Source organism: Sus scrofa, chromosome 7 (genome assembly GCF_054392235.1).
Source record: "Sus scrofa isolate SSC_HxYL_T2T_F1_AM1 chromosome 7, Sscrofa_HxYL_maternal_Yorkshire_Landrace_v2.0, whole genome shotgun sequence".
In the NCBI taxonomy this organism is placed as follows: Eukaryota; Metazoa; Chordata; class Mammalia; order Artiodactyla; family Suidae; genus Sus; species Sus scrofa.
The window spans coordinates 57,454,683-57,474,297 of record NC_139389.1 but is presented as its reverse complement, the minus strand read 5'-3'; the positions used below and the strand labels follow the sequence as shown (position 1 = coordinate 57,474,297).

General features: G+C 41.9%; 1 protein-coding gene across 1 annotated transcript; it reads left to right on the top strand.

Moving 5' to 3' along the window:
- Nucleotides 1–3,967: 3,967 nt before the first annotated feature.
- On the top strand, nt 3,968–14,405 carry BCL2A1 (BCL2 related protein A1). The gene is given in 2 exon segments (NM_001164511.2): nt 3,968–4,450; nt 14,269–14,405. Coding segments are annotated over 2 exon segments (528 nt in total). The 5' UTR covers nt 3,968–4,030; the 3' UTR covers nt 14,377–14,405.
- The last annotated feature ends 5,210 nt before the right edge of the window (nt 14,406–19,615 follow it).

Genomic DNA, 19,615 nt, shown 5'->3' with positions numbered 1-19,615 from the left:
CTGAGCAAGGGCAGGGACCGAACCCACAACCTCATGGTTCCTAGTCGGATTCGTTAACCACTGCGCCACGACGGGAACTCCCAAGTAATTCTTTATGGAAAAGATTTTGTCTTTCTCTCTTCCACCTATCCTTGAAAAATGATTATTTGGCAATCTTCAAAATAAACTAAAGCAGGCCACAACATTTAAGAACTTTAAACCTGACTTCTTTTCAGACCCAGAAGATCAGGAATATAGAGCCCAAACTCTAATTAGCCCCAGTTGTGATTTCCATGTATTTCATTTATTCCACAAAGATGAACTACTTGCCTTTCCCGGGTCCAGGCTTGGGCACTGGCAAGAGAGAGAAAAAAGGTAGACCTTGACCTTGGAAGGCTTAATTGCAACTCTTACACCACATGCTTCTATATATATTTTTTTTTCAGAAATAGTCATCATCAAGGGAATGTAATGGGGGAAGAAAATAAATTTTCCCATCCCTTAAGTGTTTCTTATGATGCTCGATAGTGATTTGAGGAGAAAAAGCTGCCTGCACACCTGCTTCACGCTCCTGTGGGCCAGTAGGCATTGTCCAGGAGGGAAGGGAGGACTTCCCCAGGGCAAGTCCTGGAGAAGTGGCTTGACCGCATGTCTATACGCTCCTTTGTTCTGTACAGGTCCCATGTCTATACGCTCCTTTGTTCTGTACAGGTCCCGTGTCAGTTCAGAACTCCATGAAGGAAGGAAGTGCCAAGAGAGGAATGGATGTGTAAGAGCTTTATTGTGGGAAATGGCTACGATGGAAAATGGGGAGGGAGGAGGAGGAGGCTGGGAGAGCTGTGTGGGGCTGACCTGGGCAAGAAAGAGAGAGAAAGAAAGGATGATTGGGCAGGAAGATGTCAGGCTCCAGTGCAGTCAGTGAAAGTCTCCACAAAGCTGATGGCAAGTCATTGAATCTGTTACCTTTCAAAGGAGGTTGACTTACAGGGACTTGATCAGTCATTGACTGGGGACAGCCTGAAGGTAGCGTGGCCTCAGGGCAAAGTTGGGCAGTAGTTTCAGTGTCCAGCACCTGGAGCCCTTGGTCAATTACATTCCATGGTATAAGGTCTGAGAGGTGCATTTTCATGGCTGCCAAAGTCCCAATGACCCGCCGCTTTCCCTTCATCCTTCGCCCTTTGCTGATAGTTCAGAAATACAAGTTATATGGGATTTTTTTTTTTTTTTTTGTCTTTTTAGGGCTGCACCCACGGCACATAGAAGTTCTCAGGCTAGGGGTCAGATCAGAGCTGTGGATGCCAACACCACAGCCACAGCAATGCCAGATACAAGTCATGTCTGTGACCTACACTACAGCTCACAGCAATGCCAGATCCATAACGCATTACTGGCCAGGGATTGAACCCCCGTCCTCATGGATACTAGTTGGGATCGTTACCACTGAGCCACAATGGGAACAGGAAATTTTTTTTTTCCTGTTCGCAGCTGTTCATAGATAGCAACGCAAAGAATCAAAGTTACTCCACATATGTTGAAGTAAAAAAAGTGAATTCCATTTCTCTAGGGACCCCCTCCCCCTTGCCTCCTTTTTTTCCCACCCACTACTCCTGCCTAGTAACTAGCGACATGGGCTCCTCAGGCAACAGAGAGATGCAGCTAGCAGACAGGAATACGCTTCCCTGATGGCTTTAATGGCCATGTACTCTGGTGAGGAGACTTGAAATCCTCCCCCAAATCCCCACTGCTCCGCTTAGCCAAAAATTTCACTGGGTCTGCCAACTGTTTCCCAGAATCGATGCCAAAGCTAAATAAATGACAGATTTGCATTTCGCTTCAAACTGTGCACTTAATGAAGTTATGCCCTCACCGGGAAGCCCGGTTTCTCATTAGTCCATAATGAGAATGGCGGGGGATCCCGTGCTGATTCAGTGCCCACACTGTGCCAGGCATGGTTACAGGTGCCCATACACAGGTCCTCTCCTTTCATACCTCACGCCTCTGAGGCCAATGTCTATTGTCTCATTTTACAGATGAGTAAGTAAAATAAAGGCACACAGTGAATAAGGGCTCAGGGAGGTGGGTAGGAATGAAGCAGGGGCCTCTGAATCCAAGTCTAGCCTTCTTTCTGGCCCTGAATTTCTAACCACACATTAGACAATTTGGCTGATTTAAGAGCAGGAATTAGAGGCACTGGCTTAGAGCAGGATTTTGTTTTCTACCGGGAGTTCTAGTGAAATGGGGGGTGAGGAACAAAAGTGATACTTTTTAATCCCCTCCCTATATCGTCCTACTCAGGTACCAAAGTGTCAAGGGCAGTACTGCCCAAGCAACGAGAGGCCCTGGTCCCTGTTACCTGGCTGTTTGCCAATCTCCATTCCAAATGGTCATTAATACAGTTGAGCCACTGGGCTGCATTTAAGACCTTTTTTGGGAGGCGAAATTCGCATAATGTAAAATGACCCATTTTAATTAATGAACTTATTTGTCTTTTCAGGGCCGCACCTGCAGCATATGGAAGTTCCCAGGCTAGGGGTTGAATTGGAGCTGTAGCTGTTGGCCTACACCACAGCCACAGCAACACAGGATCTGAGCTGTGTCTGCGACCTACACCACAGCTCACCGTACCACCGGAGCCAGGCCAGGGATCAAACTTGTGTCCTCATGGATACTAGTCAGATTCGTTTCCACCGAGCCATGTTGGGAGCTCCAAAAAGACCCATTTTTCAGGGGAACAATTGAGTGACGGTTCGTACTGTCACAATGTTGTGCAGCCACCACCTCTTTGCAGTTCCAAAATATAGTCAAACCCTGTGCCTGCTAAATAGCTACTCCCCTCTTCCCTCAGTCCCCTGCCATCACCAATGTGCTTTCTATCTCGGTGGATTTACTTATTCTGGATATTTCACATAAATGGAATCACATAGTAGGTGGCCTCTTGTATTTGGCTCCTTTCATTCGGTGCATGTTTTTGAGGTTCATCCATGCTGTAGCACACACTAGCATTTCATTCCTTGCTGTGGCTGAGTAATGTCCCACAATGTGTTTATCCTTTCATCCATTGATGAACATGCTTTTGCCTCTTTTTTTAGGGCCGAACCTGCAGCATATGGAAGTTCCCAGGCTAGGGGTTGAATCGGAGCTGTAGCCGCCGGCCTACGTCACAGCAATGGGAGATCCAAGCTGCATCTGCGACCTACACCACAGCCACAGCAACGCCGGATCCTTAACCCACTGAGTGAGGCCAGAGATCGAACCTGCGTCCTCATGGATGCTCGTCGGGTTGGTGAACTCCTGAGCCACCATGGGAACTCCCATTGATGACCATTGGGGCTGTTTCCACCTGTTGACCCTTTTAAGTCATGCTGGTGTGGACATTTATGTATAAGGATTCGTGTGAGTCCCTGGTTTCAGTTCTTTTGGGTGTACACTTTTAAGCGGAACTGTTGGATCATGCAGTAACATGCTGGTGTGGACATTTATGTATAAGGATTCATGTGAGTCCCTGGTTTCAGTTCATTTGGGTGTACACTTTTAAGCGGAACTGTTGGATCATGCAGTAACATGCTGGTGTGGACATTTATGTATAAGGATTCGTGTGAGTCCCTGGTTTCAGTTCTTTTGGGTGTACACTTTTAAGTGGAACTGTTGGATCATGCAGTAATTCTATATTTAACTTTCAGAGGAAGTGCGAAACTTTCCACAGGGGTTGTACCATTTTACAGTCCAACCAGCAGGGTGTAAGGGTTCTAGTTTCTATATCCTTGACTTGAAGACTTTTTAAAGCTGAATGAGCCACGTAGAGCATGAGGAAGTGGCCTCTCGTGGAGATATTTTCCTCTTTCATGTTTTAACTTTCTCTTTCACACACAGCCTACGCGTGAGAGTGACGAGGAGGAAGGATACCACCGAGTGATGCAAAAAGAAATTCCACCAGCCTCCAGACACCATCATGTGTCACGTCCCACACAGCCCTCCGAGCTCTTGCTTCAAATCGCCCCAGTCCATTCCCGGTGAATAAGCTGAAGACTTTGCTCTTGTGGGGGGGAAGAAGATGACTGACGACGAGTTTGGATATATTCACATGCTGGCCCAGGACTATCTGAAGTATGTCCTGCAGATACCACAACCTGGATCTGGTCCAAGCAAAACATCTAGAGTGTTACGAGACGTGGCTTTCTCCGTCCAAAACGAAGTTGAAAAGAATTTGAAACCATGCTTGGACAATTTTGATGTTGTGTCCATAGACACTGCCAGAATAATATTCAATCAAGTGATGGAAAAGGAATTTGAAGATGGCATCATTAACTGGGGAAGGATTGTGACCATATTTGCATTTGAAGGTATTCTCATGAAGAAACTTCTGCGAAAGCGAATTGCCCCAGATGTGGACACGTACAAGGAGATTTCTTACTTTGTCGCCGAGTTCATCACCAAAAACACAGGACAGTGGATAAGGCAAAACGGAGGCTGGGTATGTGTGAAGGAAACATTCCTCATTGTTATTTACTTTGAAATAGGAATTGAGTTTCCTTGCTAATTGGGGAAAAAAAAAAAAAAAAAAAAAAAAAAACAACTACCTAAGGATCAACTTTTCTCTGGGTGGTTTGTTTTAAAAGTTTTAAACTTTTAAAATAAAAGAAATCTAGCTTATCGCTAATGAATCCTAAAACTTTATAATTAGAAAACACTTGTGGATCTAGTTTTCATTCCTAACAGTGTAAATTGCAAGAGTGGGGTTTGGGGACTAATAAAGCACCTCTCTATTGCATCTTCAGAATCAGAGTCTAGTCTAGGACTCAGCTCTTGCTGCGGTTGTCACGACAATGCAGAATTAGTATAGTTGATACTAGAGGCTGTAATATTTAAGTTGCAAAAGACAGGTGTAAAATTTTCCAAGTTCATTGTTTATGAATTGATTTTTTTTTAGTTTTCTAATATAACACATTCTGCCTGTTAAAGCTTGGTGATAAAAAAAAAATGTGCACCACCAGCAAGCAACTTTATTCAAGAATTTCCAAATAAAAATTCACTTTATGATCAATGCCTTAAAAGGCCAAGATCACGCAGGGGGCCTATGTTAGAACTCATGTTGGTGAGCTACCTTTCCCAGCTGGATGCATATGCTTCTCTTTACATCCCCATGCATTTAATACTTACTTTTTCACAGCACTGTGTCCCCAAGAACCTCTTTTCAACCCATAATCCTGCCCCCCCACTCTTATCAATTATTTTACATGCAAAACATGCCTATTGAAAATAACCATAGAAAATATACATAGCATTTCTTTGCAAAAACAAATTTTGTATATTGTTCGTTAAATAGTATTTATTACTACTTACTAAAGGATACTAAAAATTTAGAGTATTTATAGATTAGTTGTATAAATAGTACATGGTACTTGTTCTGCTTTTTTTTCACCCAAAAGTATTTAAAAAGGTATTTTAAAGGGTACTACATACATGCTGTTGTATATCTGGCCATTTCTAGCTGATGGCTATTTAGTTATTTCCAGAGTTATTTCAGAACTGTCACAGTACTTCATTGAATAGCTTTAATCACATCTTCCCGTCTGTACGTGTGCTTTTCTAGGGTGGATATTGGGATGTAGAATTGCTGGTTCATGATGTACAAAAATGTTTTAAATGTACTGGATCCTTGCCCTCCAAGTTCTACCAAGTTCCCCTCCCATCAGAGCTTGTTCCAATATCCCACATTTTTTCTCACATCCTGGCTGACTAAAATTAGGTTGTAACAATCTATCGTATTTTCCCTACTCTGCTGGGTTAAATATATATATTTAATTTATCTTTTTATTCTAGTTCTGGTTTCCTTGATGACTAGTGAGGTTAAGCATCTTTTCATGTTGAGCATCTTCTCATAGCTTTCTTGACCATTTGTAATTCTTATTCAGGGAACTGCCTCTTTCAATTCTTTGCTGCTTTTCCCATTATTTGTCTTTTCTCATTGATTTAAAGGAATTCTTGGAAGAGTTTGGATACAAATTTTTTTACATTTGTATCCAGCATATTCAATTCTGATATCTTCCAACTTACTGTCTTTTAAAATTACAGATGTCTTCCGTCATTATAAATGTTTTAAGAGATGATGAAATCCCATGCATTAATCTTTAATTGATGGCTTATTTTGCATTTTGTTTGAGGCCTTCCTGCGTAACTATAAGGTTGCTGGCAACCACTCCCCTTTCTCCATCACCTTTTCTTCCTGCAACTCAGCCTGACTTGGGGCTGGGTGAGGCCTGTGAGATGTTTGGTCATGTTTTCTTCTGACTGCTATGGAGAGCTATACTGAAGGATGGGTGGAAATTTCCGCTATTATGATGTGTAGGTTTCAAGTCAAGGCAGAAGTTCTTTGGCACAGAGGCCACCTGTGAGCCTTCAGAGAAATACTAGTTTGCAAGCTTTATATGGCCTAGTACTGTATTCCCAGTGCCTAGCACGGTATATGGAACACACAGAAAGTGAAAAAATGTTAACGAAGATTTTAGCTTCTTAATAGTAAATTGTGTAAGCTCCTGAAGCTCATACTCGGTGGAGGGTATGGAATTGTCTCTGAGAAAGTCTGTAAGTGTACTCATATTTCCGGGGGTGGTGGTGGTACAGGTGTGAATATGGCAGGATGAACCTGTCTTGAATAGAGATACACACACACACACACACACATACACACGCCTCCCACCCTCCCAGCCTTCATCAAGTCCTTATGTATGTTTTAAGCTGATGTTTATGCCTGAAGAGATTAAGTCCTAGGACAGAAATGCTCTTTAATATGTCATTTCAAAGCAACTTCAGTATTCCTTTCCCGGCTCACAGGAGACATTGAGTCTATTACTGACAGGCAGTGCTTTTTGGAATCAGTACATGCCACCATGGCAAACTGATATCTTCTTTTCGTAGTGATATTAACAAATCTGCTCAAATGAATGAACTTACTCTTTTTTTTCCCTCCATGGCCATAAGCCTTTATTCCTTTTTTAAAAAGTTTATTTTATTTTTATTAGGGTATAGTTGATTTCCAGTGTTGTGTCAATTTCTGCTGTATACCGCAGCGACCCAGTCATACATAGATATACATTTTTTCTTTTTTCTTTTTTTTTTTCCCTATTTCTTGGGCGGCTCCCGCGGCATATGGAGATTCCCAGGCTAGGGGTCAGATCAGAGCTGTAGCCTCCGGCCTACGCCAGAGCTACAGCAACGTGAGATGCGAGCCGCGTCTGCAACCTACACCACAGCTCACGGCAACGCTGGATCGTCAACCCACTGAGCAAGGCCAGGGACCAAACCCGCAACCTCTTTGTTCCTAGTCGGATTCGTTAACCACTGCGCCACGACGGGAACTCCCATTCTTTTTCTCATACTATCTTCCATCATAGTTCCCTGTGCTGTACAGTAGGACCTCATTGCTTATCCATTCTAAAAAAATATATATATAGGGGGTGGGGGGATGTGCTTGGGTTATGGGATGGAAATCCTGTGAAACTGGATTGTTATGATCATTATACAACTACAGATGTGATAAATTCATTTGAGTAATAAAAAATATATGTATATATGTAATTGTTTGCCTTTATTCTTTTAAAAATGGAAATTATGCAGGAAATGGTTAAGAGATCAGCAATTTACAAATTAGTATGAATAGATTGAGGAGGTTATTTCCTAGGAACAAATACTGATCACAGGTAGAGGAAAATCAGTTGTATCCAGAGACAACACATGGAGGGCTAACATAAAGTTGGATACAAAGGAACAAAAGATACTGGGCCTTCAGAAAATATAACTGAGGCTTTTTTTTTTGGTTTATGGCTGACTGATATTAATTAACAAAGCTAAATAATATTAATGTCATTGAAATTTATACTTGTGAGATCTTGGTATAGAAATAAAGTCTAGCTGAGGAGAGACGTTTCTGGTGGGATGCAGTAGCTATTTTTTTTAACTCACTGAATTTTACTGCATTTATAATTGTGCAATGATCATCACAACCCAATTTTATAGCATTTCTGTCCTAAATCCCCAGCCCGTCCCCCCACCCCTTAACTTGTCCCCTTTGGAAACCATAAGTTTTTCAAAGTCTGTGAGTCAGTATCTGTTCTGCAAAGAAGTTAATTGTGTCCTTTTTTTTAGATTCCACATGTCAGTGATAGCATTTGATGTTGGTTCTCACTGTCTAACTTTACTTAGCATGATAATTTCTAGGTCCATCCATGTTGCTGCAAATGCCGTTATTTCTTTCCTTTTCATGGCTGAGTAATATTCCATTGTATATCCACTCCTCTGTCAATGGGCATTTAGGTTGTTTCCATGTCTTGGCTATTGTACATAATGCTGCAATGAACATTGGAGTACATATATCTTTTCGAGTCATGGTTTTCTCTGGATGGATGCCCAGGAGTGGGATTGCTGGATCAAATGGAATTCTATTTTTAATTTTCTGAGGAATCTCCATACTGTTTTCCGCAGTGGTTGCACCAATTTTACATTCCTACCAACCATGTAATAGGGTTCCCTTTTCTCCACACCCTCTCCAGCATTTATTGTTTGTAGATATTTTGATGATGGCCATTCTGGTCAGTGTAAGATGGTATCTCATCGTGGTTTTGATTTGCATTTCTCTAATAATTAGTGATGTTGAACATCATTTTATGTGTTTTTGGGCCATCCATATGTCTTCTTTGGAGAATTGTCTGTTTAGATCTTCTGTCCATTTTTTTTGATGGGGGCAGTAGTTATTTCTAACCTATACAATGCTTTCTTCTAGACTCAATCCAATTCCTGTGTGTGTATATGTGTGTGTGAGTAGGTTGTAAATAGAGATTGTATACGGTCTTCTTGAATATAAATGCCAGAGAATGGAAAGAGTATTGTTGAAGTAAAAATAAATAGGTTAAATAAATATCATTTCTGTTTAGGTTCACATTTTTATATACATATATTTGGGTAGGTGGTTTATTTACCAACTAATTATCACCTGACCGATATTAAAATAAGATTGTTACCTGATGACAAATTCTCCATCGAGAAGATGGTGAATGACTCTACTCTTGAATGATTCATTTCAGGGGAAATGGTGCAATTACATGTCCTGCTAGTGGAGTCAGGTGCCCACAGAAAGAAGGGAGATGAGGAGGCATTTTACAACTTTATCAAGAAACAAGCACCAACTTCTCACTTACTACCCTCCTGAAAAACTTTCTCTCTCTCAACAACAACAATGACAAAAAAAATCACGGGAAATTCTCTTGTGGCACAGTGGGTTAACGGTCAGCATTGTCATTGCTGTGGCTCAGGTGGCCGTTATGATGCAGGTTCGATCCCTGGCTAGGGAACTTCCACATGCCATGGGTGATGATGAAAAAAAAAAATCACTGATCTCTTGTTCTAGCCACATTTGCTTGTCACTGACCCAAATTAAAGATGCCTGCCTATGATAAAAGACGAGAGCAGCGTTTCACCTACACCTAGAATATACCCATGATTTAATGAAATTTTTAGTGTGCCCAGAGATTTTATGAAAACTTTTGAATCAAGAATGTGGTATGTGAGGTCAGCATAGATATGAGAGCATCAACTCTGAATCAGACAGACCTGGGTTCATTACTTGCTTAGTACCTGTGTGACAAAGACAAGATACTGAACTTCTCTAAGCCTCATTTCCTCCTCTGTAAAATGGGGAGACTATGGCTCCATATCTCCTAGGACTGGTGTAATGATTAAATCCGTTCATATTATATACGAAGCATCCAGAACACAGTTTCTGTAAACAAGCACTCAGTACAAATTAAGGACTATTGTTTAGTAGTAGTGGTGGTGTCTAACTTCCCTGAATAGATAAATTTCATCTCCAGAAATTATATCATCACCACAGTTAGATATCAGCCACCATCTAAAACAGATGCCCTCAAGGGAGAAAACGAGACCAGTGTATCAGTAATGGGGCCATAATCTCATAGTTTATTCTCTTCTTCAATTTTATCAGCTTGAGTTACTTTCTTTCCTTTCTTCCCTCCCTCCTTCCCTTCTTTCCTTCTTTGCAGCTTCTCATGCCTTTTTATTCTTTTTCTGCATTTACCATGATTTCCTCTTCTCCCCTCTGTCAATTTGATGTGCTGAAAATGGATGGGCTCTCAGAAGATCTGACAGGAGAACTAAGTTCATTTTTTAAAGCGGTCTTCGGCATTCACGAGGAAAGGCTGGTTCTTAAAAACCATTAGACTGTGCCTGAGGTGAAACTCATCTCACCTCTGGGTCTGCCTTTCCTTTGCAGCCAGGGGGCTTTCCTATTTTTACCCTCTTCGATGAAGCATTCTCCTGCCTCTGTGCTGGTTGGGAGGAATGGACATTCAGCCCTCAGCTCCACGCAGGAGGAATCACATTTACCTAATGCACCATTGAATACCTACCTCATTTTGTCATAGGGCCTTTAGCATAGAAGGTAGCCAACAAATATTTGTTGATGGAATGATTGAATGAACCAGCCTTGAAACTGAGATTTGAATCCTGCCTTTCCCATTCCACTAGACGTGTGATCTTTGGTAAGTTACTAAAGTAACTTGAGACTCAAATTCATTAATATACTATACAGAATATATAATGACAATAATACCTACCTTAGAAGGAAAGTTAACCAATTAAAGAACATTTCCGTAAGAATGCTTTAAACGGTCAAATACAACTATGAAGGCTATATGGGGAAATTCCGAAAACTTTAAATTTGTACTTCTTAATAATACTTTAATACCAAAAGAAAGCCCCTTTTGAAAGTAGGGATGTACAATCAGAATTGGTGCTTTCCAAGTAACCAGCATATTAAAGCCTGAGTCATAAGAGTCAGGCAAAGTAGGTTTTATTTCTTTATGACCCTCTTGCTCTAAATAAAGGTCAATTTGAGGCCAAATAAAAGGACATACAGAGACCTGTAGATGATGGACTAAGTGTTTATTCTGGCAAAGGCATTTCTTTCTTTTTTTTTTTTTAGCTCAACGTCCCTTCATCTCTCATTTCTTTTTTTTTTAATTTTTTTATAATTTTTTTTTTAATTTTCCCACTGTCCAGCAAGGGGGTTAGGTTATCCTTACATGTATACATTACAATTACATTTTTTCCCCCACCCTTTGTTCTGTTGCAACATGAGTATTTAGACAAAGTTCTCAATGTTATTCAGCAGGATCTCCTTGTAAATCTATTCTAAGTTGTGTCTGATTACCCCAAGCTCCCGATCCCTCCCACTCCCTCCCCCTCCCATCAGGCAGCCACAAGTCTCTTCTCCAAGTCCATGGTTTTCTTTTCTGAGGAGATGTTCATTTGTGCTGGATATTAGATTCCAGTTATAAGTGATATCATATGGTATTTGTCTTTGTCTTTCTGGTTCATTTCACTCAGGATGAGATTCTCTAGTTCCATCCATGTTGCTGCATGGCAAAGGCATTTCTAAAAGGTGCAAAGTTCTAGCAGTGATGCGATATGATCTCAAGAATTCTTATATATCCTGGAGTTCCCTTTGTGGCTCAGCAGGTTAACGAAACTGAGTAAGACCCGCAGGTTCGATCCCTGACCTTTCTCAGTGGGTTGAGGATCTGGCATTGCTATGAGCTGTGGTGTAGATCACAGATGTGGCTTGGATCTGGCGTCACTGTGGCTGTGGTGTAGGACAGCAGCTGCAGCTCTGATTCAACCCCTAGTCTGGGAACTTCCATAATATGCTGCAGGTGCGGCCCTAAAAAGCAAAAAAAAAAAAAATAATAATAATAATAATAAAATAATTCTTATATATCCTTTGATGAAATACGTTTTAGTGGCCAAATGTTTCTTGTATTTCTTTTGAATTTTAACTTGAGATTTAAAAAAATCATTTGATGAAAAAATGAGGTGAAACATCGTTCAAGTCTACCTGTGGGTCCTCCAGGAATCTCTGACCTCAGCTCCCTGACCCCAGGAGTCATCAGTGACTCCCTCAGAGCTTGCATCCAACTCATCAGCAAATTCTGTTGGCTGCACCTTCAAAATGTTGCATATTCAGTGCATCTAGGGCACTTTCCCTTGTCACTCAACTATATCAATAGCCTCCTACCAGTTTCCAGTTAACATGGGGTTTATGAACGTTCTAGGAGGGGGAGCACTTAAATGGATGCATCCCTAGAGCATTCAAGAAATGTGTGTGTGAGGGCGGTGGGGGGGGGTGGGGGGAGAGGAAGAAGAGAAGGAGCACCTGTCCGCTGTCAGGGTATGATGGCGTGTGTCTGGGCATGACTCCAGACTTCACACGGAGGCAGGCATTGGCTTTCTTGCACAATCATTCCAGTGGAAAATTCCCCTGACTGGTGTTAACCTGTATCGCCCCGATGCTCAAAATGAAGGAGGATTCCAAGGCGTGCAGAGTTCTCAGGTCTCTTCCGACTATCAAAGAAATACTCTTGGTTTGCCTTTTGGCATTAATCACACTAGACTGTGAACTCCTTGAAGGCATTTGTAACTCCCGAAATGAAACTTGCTAGAGGCAGAGCAATTGTTTCCTAGATGAGCATTAAAGAAAATTATTTTTAACAATTTTCTAATCCTCGTGGTGGTGGTTGGGAAATTTATGGAGAGCAAAGAACAGTGTTTGCACCCCAGAACAGGTCTGGTCATGAAAAAGTTGGGTCTCCTTAGATACCTTATTTTTTTTTCTGGCCTCAGTTTCCTCATTTGTCAAACTAAGAGAGGGCATTAGGCCAGATGATCTCAGAGGTACTTTTTGGTGAGGATGCTCTATAGTAATAGAGCATACATTTATAATCTATGTCCAGTTTATACTCATTATTATTATTATTATTTGGTCTTTTTACGGCTGCACCCAAGGCATATGGAGGTTCCCAGGCTAGGGGTCTAATCAGAGCTGTAGCCACCAGCCTACACCATAGCCACAGCCATGCTGGATCCAAGCCGCGTCTGCAACTCACACCACAGCTCATGGCAACGCCAGATCCTTAACCCACTGAGTAAGGCCAGGGATCAAACCCACATCCTCATAGACGCTAGTCAGCTCTGTGAACCACCTAGCCACAACAGGAACTCGCTATACTCTTATTTTTTTAAAATGATGTTTGATCAAAAAGAGTGTAAATTGTTATAGAAACAACAACCTTTTCGTAGACTCAGAGGCACTGATTTAATCTGGCTTTATTGTTGGGCCCTCATGACTCTCAGCACAATCGGATTTACAAACATAAATGCATATTTCATTACCAGACAACTGAAAGAGAAAGAGAAAAAAAGGACTTTCTGTCTTCTAGAGCTGTGCTGTCCAGTACAGTAGCCACTAGTCACCTGTGATTGTTGAACAGTTGCTCTGTGGCTAGTCTGAATTAAGATATGCTGTAAGTATCAAACACACATTAGATTGTAATAATTTAGTACAAAAAAGTAAAATATCTTAATAATTTCTTTTTTCTGGTTTTATTTTATTTTATTTTTTGGTCTTTTTGTCTTTTTAGGGCCACACCCACGTCATATGGAGGTTCCCAGGCTAGAGGCTGAATTGGAGCTATAGCCACCGGCCTACACCACAGCCACAGCCACAGCCACAGCCACTGGGGATCCAAGCCATGTCTGCGACCTATACCACAGCTCACCGCAATGCTGGATCCTTAACCCACCGAGAGAGGCCAGGGATCGAAGCCGCATCCTCATGGATGCTAGTCGGGTTTGCTAATTGCTGAGCCACAATGGGAACTCCTGGTTTTATTTTATTTTTTTTAATGATTTTCGTTTTTTCTATCATAGCTGGTTTACAGTGTTCTGTCAATTTTCTACTGTACAGCAAGGTGACCGAACCACACATATGTATATATATTCTTTTTCTCACATTATCATGCTCCATCATAAGTGACTACATATAGTTCCCAGTGCTATAAGCAGGATCTGATTGTTTATGCATTCCAAAGGCAAAGTTTGTATCGATTTCTTAATAATTTCCATATTGGTTACATATTGAAATCATAACACTTTAGACAAAATAAACATATTTTAAGAATTAATTTTGTCTTTCTTTTCACTTTTAAAAATGTGGCTACTAAAAACTTTACATGTGTAGCTCACATTATATTTCTATTGGACAGTGCAGCTCTAGAGTGGTCTCCAATTGGAGAAAGAGAATGATGAAGATGAAGAGAATAAAACTAGTGAACAGAGAAGACTGACTTATCTGCATTATTAAAATGAAAGTTTCTTTGCTTTTCATTTCAGCACACTTACCCGCCACGGATTTTTTTAAATGTTACATTTGTTCTCTTATAGGAAAATGGCTTTGTAAAGAAGTTTGAACCCAAATCTGGCTGGCTGACCTTTGTGGAAGTTACAGGAAAGATCTGTGAAATGTTATGTCTCCTGAAGCAATACTATTGACTAAAAAGGACACTCCATATTGTGAAACTTGCCGAATTTTCTTGACTCTTACAGAAGGATGACCAATTCTTACCTTCTACTTCTAAAGAAAAAACTCTGATGGTGGGATTAGAGTTATGGAAATTCTGTCCCCGTTTTAATGAATAAATTGTATGTATTTTTCTCTATGTGTAGTTTGTGTCCTGCCTGGGAGCCCAGCGGAAGGGTAAAGCTCAACACAGGGAACAAGAGGCCAAGGGCCAAGAAGGTCATGTCTTTGGCAGATTTTCTTCAGGGTGTGTCCTTTACCTGAAAGTCATTTTCGATGACACTAGTCTAGATTGATCGCGAGTGGGGTCTCCTTCCCTTGTGCCTTTGGGCCCCAAGCTTTCTGGAGCCCCCCCAGGGCTCCCAGAGGCTTACTTAGAGGTTTCCACTGATGCCCTCCCTGCCAAACTTTAGAGCTGCCATTTAGAGGTGATGAGTATGACAACTATGAGACTCTGGGACAGTCTTAACAAAGACAAGTGGGCAAATGATTCAATGTTGAGGCATTGTCAAATTCCTCACTTTAAAAATTGCACGAGTTGGAGTTCCCATTGTGGCGCAGAGGAAACGAATCTGACTAGGAACCATGAGATTGCATGTTCTATCCCTGGCCTCGCTCAGTGGGTTAAGGATCCTGCGTTGCAAACGCGGCTTGGATCTGGCGTTGCTGTGTTTCCTAGCCTGGGGACATCCATATGCTGCAGGTGTGGCCCGAAAAAGACAAAAGACAAAAAATAAATAAATAAATAAAAAGTGCACGAGTTAGAAAATTATGTCATTTATTAGACCCTGTATTCTGATTTTTGAGTTAGCAAATCTGATTGCCACGTGAGAGCACTGGACTTTGTTCTAGACCTTCCCACTCTTTCTTTTTCTACCATAATACAATCTCTTCCCCTTTAGGGCTTTTTACCTTTCCTAGAAAGTGGTTGATAGATCCAATAAAGAAGCCAGAGTCCCCCTCTCTCAAGCAATGGACATTTTCACAGGGCATTTCAGTGAATGCATGCTTTACCCCTCATGGTGATTCTTAATGATGGGGATTAGGACATTGGGACAAGTCAATAGGGAAATATTTTGGATGCCTGCTTATCAGATCACATCTGAGAGGTGACTACCTAGGTCACCTGGGACTTCTTTCTTCAGCGGACAAGAAGCATTTTCTTTTTCTTCTTTCAACCAAGAGTCTACCTGCCCCTAACCCACTGGGTTAAGTTTTATTTATTTATTTTTTTTTGTCTTTTTTTTTTTTTTTCTATTTCTTGGGCCGCTCCCGTGGCATATGGAGGTTCCCAGGCTAGGGGTCGAATCGGAGCTGTAGCCGCCGGCCTTCGCCAGAGCCACAGCAATGAGGGATCCGAGCCGCGTCTGCAACCTACACCACAGCTCACGGCAACGCCGGATAACTCACTTGAGCAAGGGCAGGGACCGAACCCACAACCTCATGGTTCCTAGTCGGATTTGTTAACCACTGCGCCACAACGGGAATTCCTGGGTTAAGTTTTAATTCAGTTTTGCATTATTCAGAGCAAAGTAATGGGCATGAACAGTCACGAATGGACATAAACAGGAAGTACGTGCGAGGGTACTTCTACCTGTAATAGATTTGCATAAGAAACAATGGGAGTTCCCGCTGTGGCACAGTAGAACCCTACTGCAGTGGCTTGGATCACTACAGAGGCCTGGGTTCAATCCCCAGCTCAGTGTGGTGGGTTAAAGGATCCAGCATTGCTGCGGATGTGACTCAGATTCAATCCCCAATCCAGGAACTTCCACATGCCTGGTGTGGCATTAAAAATAAATAAATAAATAAATAAATAAATAAATAAATAAATAAATAGAACCGCAAGCCCTGGCTTTTATGCTGAGACGATCTCTTGAACAAAGCGTCACTGGGAAATCACTGGCTGTTTCTGGTTTGTAATCTGGTCTTTCAAATTGCAGCTCACCGTTTGATTTGTTTAGCACTTTACTTAAAAGAAAAAGGCTTTCAGAGTTCTCATCGTGGCTCAGTGGTTAACGAATCTGACTAGGATCCATGAGGTTGCGGGTTCGATCCCTGGCATTACTCAGTGGGTTAAGGACCTGGTGTTGCCGTGAGCTGTGGTGTAGGTCACAGACGTGGCTCGGATCTGGCATTGCTGTGGCTGTGGTGTAGGCCGGTGGCTACAGCTCTGATTAGATCCCTAGCCTGGGAACCTCCATATGCCTTGGGTGTGGCCCTAGAAAAATATAAAACTAAAAGAAAAGAAAAGAAAAAAAAGAAAAAGGCTTTTATGAACCTCAACTCTTACCTTGTGCTATACACAAAAATGAAAGTGAAACAAACAGATTACAGACCTAAATGTTAAAACTACAAAGCTCTCACAGGAGACAATCTTTATTACCTTGGAGTAGGTAAAGATTTTTTAGCTACAACACGAAAAACCTGAACCAGAAGAGAAAAACTGGTAATTTAGAACTCACCAAAATTTTAAAATTCTACCTTTTTTTTTGGACCATGCCCTTGGGCATACAGGTGTTCCCAGACCAAGGATCGAATCTAAGACACAGGAGTGATAAAACCAAACCTCAAACCTCTAGGCAACCAGAGGACTCCCTCAAATTCTGCTTTTAAAAAGACATAGTTAAACAGTTAAAGAGAGGCCATGTGAATTATATTTCAATATAGCTGTTAAAAAAATACCTTCAAAGAAGCAAACCACAGAATGGGAGATACATCACATTACTATCTGACAAGGGAACTTGTATCCTGAATAATTATAATACACTTAACATTTGATAACAACATGACCAACAGCCTAACTTAAAAATTGGCAAAACATTTGAACATACACTTCACAAAAGCAGAGGGTCAGCAGACATGGAAAAGATGCTGGACACGACTAATCATCAGGGAAATGCAAATTAAGACCATAAGAAAACCACTGCATACCCCCCAGAATGGCTAAAATGAGAAAGAATCATAATGCCATGCTTGGGGACAGATGTGGAACAACTGGAACTCTCCTCCACTACTGTGACAACATACAACTGTAAACTGCTCTGGAAAACAGCTTGGCAAATTCCTATCAAGTCAACATCCACTTACTCTAGCGTCCAGCAAATCCACCCCTAGGTATTTACTCAAAAGAAATAAAAACTGGGAGTTCCCGTCATGGCTCAGTGGTTAATGAATCCGACTAGGAACCATGAGGTTGTGGGTTCGATCCCTGGCCTTGCTCAGTGGGTTACGGATCTGGCGTTGCCAAGAGCTGTGGTGTAGGTCGCAGACGCAGCTCGGATCCCGTGTGGCTGTGGCTGTGGTGTAGGCCGGCAGCTGTAGCTCCGATTGGACCCCTAGCCTGGGAACCTCCATATGCTGTGGGAGTAGCTCTAGAAAACGCAAAAAGACAAAAAATTAAAAAAAAAAAAAGAAATAAAAACTTATGTCCATACTATACATAGAAGCTCTGTTCATAATGGCCAACGACAACAAAAGCAACCTGGAAATAACCTGATAACTGGTAAGTGAATGGCTAAACAAACTGTAGCATATCCATGTAATGGGATGTTACTCAGAAATAAAAAGGAATGAAGCATCGATACACACAATGGAATGAGTAAATTTCAAAAATGTCATGTTGAGCAGAAGAAGCTAGTCGCAAAAAGACTAATATTGTATCATATCATGGACATGAAACTCTAGACAAGACAAATTTAGTACAGAGTGACAGCAAGCAGAGGAGGAGTTGCCTGGGGCTAGGGTGGGGGTGCTGACTGGGAAAGGCCTTTTTTTTTTTTTTTTTTTTGGTCTTTTTGTCTCTTTTTTTGTTGTTGCTATCTCTTGGGCCGCTTCCGCGGCATATGGAGGTTCCCAGGCTAGGGGCTGAATCGGAGCTGTAGCCACCGGCCTACGCCAGAGCCACAGCAACGAGGGATCTGAGCCGCGTCTGCAACCTACACCACAGCTCACGGCAACGCCGGATCGTTAACCCACTGAGCAAGGGCAGGGACCGAACCCGCAACCTCATGGTTCCTAGTCGGATTCGTTAACCACTGCACCACGACGGGAACTCCCAGAAAGGCCTTTTTAGAGGGATAAAAATGTTCTTTGTCTTGATTGTGGTGGTGTACATTTGCCAAAGTTCATAGAGAAGATCACATAAAACAGGAGCGTTTCAGGAGTTCCCCGGTAGTGAAGAGTGAAAGGATCCAGTGTTGTCACTGCTGTGGCGAGGGTTCCATTCCTGCCTGGGAACTTCTGTATGCTGCAGGAGTGGCCAAAGAAACTCCCACAAACAGGTCCATTTCATTGCAGATAAATACTATCTCAGTGAAGCTAATTTAGAAAAAACTCCTGGTTGAGGGAAGAAATGATAAACACTCATTAGCAACGATGGAAACAATAAGGAAAAGTACAAAAGGAGAGAAAGAACATCCCCCCAGTACTAAATTGAAGTGGAAGGCTAGTCATGCCCAAATAGAATCGTGAAGCTCTGTTACTTTCTCCCCCTTGTCATTTAAAAGGACTTTGTGTGTATGACAGCCTTGCTGACGCCCTACCAGGTCTTTTCGGTGTGTTTGGCCCTCGCTTCACCCATTTCAGTTGCATCCTCCTAGGTCTCCTGCCTCTTTGCAGCTTCCCTGGCTTGATTTCAGACCTTTGGGACCATCGATTTTTTCACATGTTGTTCCCTCTGCTCAGAACTTGTTTCTACGGCTGCAGCTGGCAGTGCTTCCTTTCTCTGCAGATTTAGTTCAGAGGTCACTCTTTAGGGATGCCTCCCCCAACTAGGTTAAAATCTCCTATTACAGTCTCTTAAAACACCGTGATCTCAATTCATTTTACATTTGTGTGATTTTGAAATCAATATATCTGTTTCCCCCACAGACAAGAACCATCGCTGTCGGTGCTCACCATTTTATCTGAGTCCAGTTCAGAGCCAAGTGAAAGCTCAATAAATACTTGTTTCAAAGATAAACAAATGGGCGTTCCCATTGTGGCTCAGTGGTAACGAACCAGACTAGTATCCAAGAGGATGTGGGTTTGATCCCTGGCCTCGCTCAGTGGGTTAAGGATCTAGCATTACCATGAGCTGTAGTGTAGGTCGAAGACATGGCTCAGATCTGATGATGGTGTAGGCCAGCAGCTATAGCTCTGATTCAAACCCTAGCCTAGGAACTTCCATATGTCAAGGGTGGGGCCCTAAAAAGACCAGTAAAGAAATAA